At 56.3% G+C, this 3,786-nt stretch overlaps 1 protein-coding gene across 1 annotated transcript; it reads right to left on the bottom strand.

Moving 5' to 3' along the window:
* Positions 1-1,599: 1,599 nt before the first annotated feature.
* Positions 1,600-3,405, bottom strand: LOC125539949 (putative amino acid permease 7). The gene is made up of 3 exons (XM_048703500.2): positions 2,877-3,405; positions 2,561-2,787; positions 1,600-2,471 (listed from the first exon to the last, which is right to left on the bottom strand). Exons 1-3 carry the CDS (start codon positions 3,332-3,334, stop codon positions 1,702-1,704), a joined length of 1,455 nt encoding a protein of 484 aa, XP_048559457.2. The 5' UTR covers positions 3,335-3,405; the 3' UTR covers positions 1,600-1,701.
* Between the last annotated feature and the right edge of the window lie 381 nt (positions 3,406-3,786).

Here is a 3,786-nt window from a genome sequence, read left to right on the forward strand (position 1 = left end):
ATTGTTGGAATTTTGTCTATTTTGGGCCTAGCCCAGTAGCAGTTTCAGAAATTCCTAATAAATCCTAGAGGCCCACGCAGCCCATTCATGCAAGGCAAGAGGTGGAACAAAAGTTTAGTCCCATATTGCTAGTTTAGAGGAAGTTGGACCTCTTTATAAGGAAGGTTCTTTCCCCACATGCATGAGCATGAGAACAAGAGGGACATCCACGCGCGCTCCTCCTCTGCCGCCCGCCTCGCCACGCCTCGTCACGATGCGCCGCGCCGCGCCGCGGGTTGCGGGAATGAGCCGAGCCGATGTCTAAATTTTTGCCACGCACGACGGGCATACAAAAAGTCACGTGGGAGTTGAAACGTTTTCTGTAGTGGACACTGAATTCGAACGGCGCGCCTCATCGGCCGCTGCCTGTTCGCTTCGTCTCCCTTCGTTGCTTCACCTCCCGCCACAGTCTCTTCGCGTCCTTCTCCTGTGCCTATATAAGAGAGGTCGCTCCTCTCCGGAGAGACACAACAGAAGCTCCTCTTCCTCTCGCCACAAAGTTTCGACCACTGCGCTGCTGCTACGTTCTTCCCCATCCCGTCTTGCGGCGTGCACCGCAGGTCGGGACAGTAGGCCTCCGGAACCGCACCTTTTGAATCTTGTACGGGAGAAGGGTGATAAGGTTTTTGGGGAGCGCTCCGCGCGACTACTGGCTTCTTCATCACGGACTTTGACGACTACTTCCCCGACGTCCACGACCTCCTCGGCGACATGGCAGGCGAGGACACCGACCCCAAGTCCAGCGCTTCTGCTGCTACTGTCCCGTACGTGTTCTTCTCCTTTCTGTTAGAGGTCCTGCTGCAGTTCCTTGTTCTAGTATTTGCCCTACATATGTTAGACTCTATTTCATATATGCAACTTGTTATACTGACTGCTCTACATATGTTCAGTTACAGTTCATATATGAAGATGCTGTTTACTTTCTCTTTGTCAAATCGCATGGCTTGTTTTGTCACTGTTATATTAGTCATGCTTTATCTAATATTTCTGCTAATAAAGCCATTTGATAAATTGCTCATATTTCCATCAGTGGGTGGCGAAAGTTTTGCCAATTTGTTGGATGGCATGGCTCTCTTGTCTTGCGTGTTGAATCGCTGGCTCGTGGAGGAGTGACAACAATGACGCTGAATGGCAACCTTGGCAGTGATCTGTCTTTTCGATGACGTGTGGGTTTTGCGTTGGTAGCCAATTCGGCTAGTGTGTTGCCCTGTGTGGGCGTTTGTATTGGGTTTTGCTTGGCTTTTCGTAATTAACTGAGCAACTCTCTTCTTCTTTATTAATGAAATAAGGCAAAGCTTTTGCCTTCATTTAAAAAAAATACTCTTGTTGTAACATACAGTTAACTACTTTTGAAGAAAAAAAAGACAAATGGAAGATTCTTGGACAATGTTAGACCGACGGGAGGCACCAAACCAGGGAGGGTGGGGGGATACATTCGAGCCACAAGTTTATGTTTCTACTACTTCCTTCGTCCTATAATATAAGATTATTTTGCAAGTTGTTTTAGCTTGTAAATCGGGATGGAGGGAGTACATTAGAATAGTAAAACTCGAAAGTACAGGCTAGCAGGAAGATATGTACAACAAATTTCGTACAACTGGGCAGTTTGTAAAGTGCTAGCTACTGGATGACATGTACAACAACAACAATGGACGGTCTGGCCTAGGAGGCGAGCCTCTTTTGGACGACGCCCTGGACGCAGCCGACGAAGGCGAAGGTCCCGACGGCGAAGCATGCGACGTTGAACGCCTGCAGCGCGACCCACGTCGGCGTCCATGCCCGGACCCGGCGCTGCACGCAGTACATCTCGACGGGGAGGTAGATGATGAGCGGCCAGAAGATGAGCGCGCCGAGGAGGCCCAGCACCTCGTTGAAGTAGGGGAACACGACGGCCAGCGCGGTGGTGCTGGCCACGTACGCCGTCCGGAAGCAGACCCGCTGCAGGTTCAGCCCGTAGCGGGGCAGGCCCGGCACGAGCCTCACGGCGTAGGTCCGGCACACGAAGGCGCTCTCCGGGAACCGCGCCTCCAGCCAGCGGTCCCAGACGGTGAAGATCTGCTGGCTGAAGAACTGGTAGCCGCCGAGGATGTGGAGCACGATGCAGGCGTTGGCGAAGTCCACGAGCCAGTAGGGCTCGTAGAAGCCGAAGCCAGTGAGCAGGTTCCCCGGTGCCGCGTCGCCGAAGGCGGCGTAGCCGAAGCAGCCCACGCAGAGGTAGAAGAAGGTGGTGGCGAGCATCGCGATCACGTTCCCCTTCCTCAGGGTGTCCCCCTCCGGCGGCGACGACCGCAGCGTGTCCTGTATCTCCAGGAGCACGATGGAGTACGGGTAGGCGAACGCGATGTCGCCGATGGCCTGGGACACCCGCCACATTTTCTGCATCGGGGTGTGCATCGGGACGCCGGCGACGCTGCCTCGGATCACGCCGTCGCCTGAACAGAGTTTCGGAACGTGTCAGGTTCAGAACAAAAGGTTCAGGTAATTGACTGAATCATCTGACGCGACCGACGCACATACGTACCTATTGTCTTGGAGAGGCCCAGGCCGAGGCCGATGCCGGAGTAGGTGAAGGACATGACGGCGGCCACGACGGAGAGCCAGGCCATGCTGTGGAAGTTGGGGATGAAGGAGAGCACCAGCTGCGCGACGCCGAAGAGCAGCATGAAGAGGTGCTGCTCGCGGTCGTCCGAGATGCAGCGGGCGGCGCCGCGGCCGTGGTCGTGGTAGCAGTTGGCCTTCTTGATCGCGCTGCCGGCCACCGCGATCGACCCCATCAGCAACGACGAGGAAGGAAGGAAGGAACAAATCGATCGAGCTCTGGTTTGTGAAGTGTTTACCCGAGGCAGGTGGCGGTGGTGATGGTGTAGGCGACGCCGATCCCGTAGAGGTAGAGGTACTGGAGCGAGCCGCAGACGTAGGTGTGCTTCCGGCCGAGGAGCGCCCGGACGGCGCCCATGTAGGTGTAGTTCCGCCGCGTCTTGTCCCCCTCGGACGACGGCAAGTCCGGGCCACCGGGGGCGGCGGGGGAGCGGTAGCAGTGGGAGAGCAGGACGGCGGAGACGTAGGTGACGGCGGCGAAGCAGACCATGGCGACGGGGCCGGCCACCCAGCCGAGCTGCGCGACGCTCCAGGAGAGCGCGAGCACGCCGGCCCCGATCACGCCGGTGATGATGTGCGCCACGCACGTCCAGAGGTTCCCCGTGCGGGCGACGCGGCCGTCGTCGTCGAGCGCGGGAGCGGCGGGCGCGGCGTCGAGGTCGAGGGGCTGGCCGCCGCGGTGCGACGACGGCGCCATTGTCGTTGTTGACGGCGTCGATCCGGGGGACTCGGGAGTCCACACGGGGGAGTCGAGAGTTTGACCGATCTGACGAGATGCGAGGTGATATGCTAGCCGGCATACGTACGTGGCGGCACCTGATTGGTCCGTGGTTCAGAGTTGAAAATACCGGCGCGATGGAGCCGCGTCCGTCCTGCTCAGAGTCTTTGGACCTCTTCTCTCTCTCTCACCAACGGCCGGTCATTTTCTTCTCCCGTTTTCTTGTGAAAGATGCGGCAAAGCCCAACAACCGCTCAACGGCCTGTACCAAATGGCCGATATATACCAAGAAAGTACATTTATTCGATCATGTGCACATCACATGTCACATCGTAGAGATTTCTGGGATCATCTGATAAAATTTGCCAGATTTATAGGGGAGATGATGAGAGATGGAGTGTCCTAGTGTACGATCAAAAAAAAAGTATCGA

This window comes from Triticum urartu, chromosome 2A (genome assembly GCF_056163025.1).
Source record: "Triticum urartu cultivar PI428250 chromosome 2A, HENAU_Tu73, whole genome shotgun sequence".
Taxonomy (NCBI): domain Eukaryota; kingdom Viridiplantae; phylum Streptophyta; class Magnoliopsida; order Poales; family Poaceae; genus Triticum; species Triticum urartu.

Excerpts from the sequence above, each read along its gene's own strand:
- LOC125539949 (XM_048703500.2), bottom strand. The coding sequence starts at position 3,334 with ATGGCGCCGTCGTCGCACCGCGGCGGCCAGCCCCTCGACCTCGACGCC. Across the intron at positions 2,788-2,876 it reads ACCACCGCCACCTGCCTCGG|CGCGATCAAGAAGGCCAACT; the intron begins GTAAACACTTCA and ends GGTGGCCGGCAG. Across the intron at positions 2,472-2,560 it reads GGGCCTCTCCAAGACAATAG|GCGACGGCGTGATCCGAGGC; the intron begins GTACGTATGTGC and ends AACTCTGTTCAG.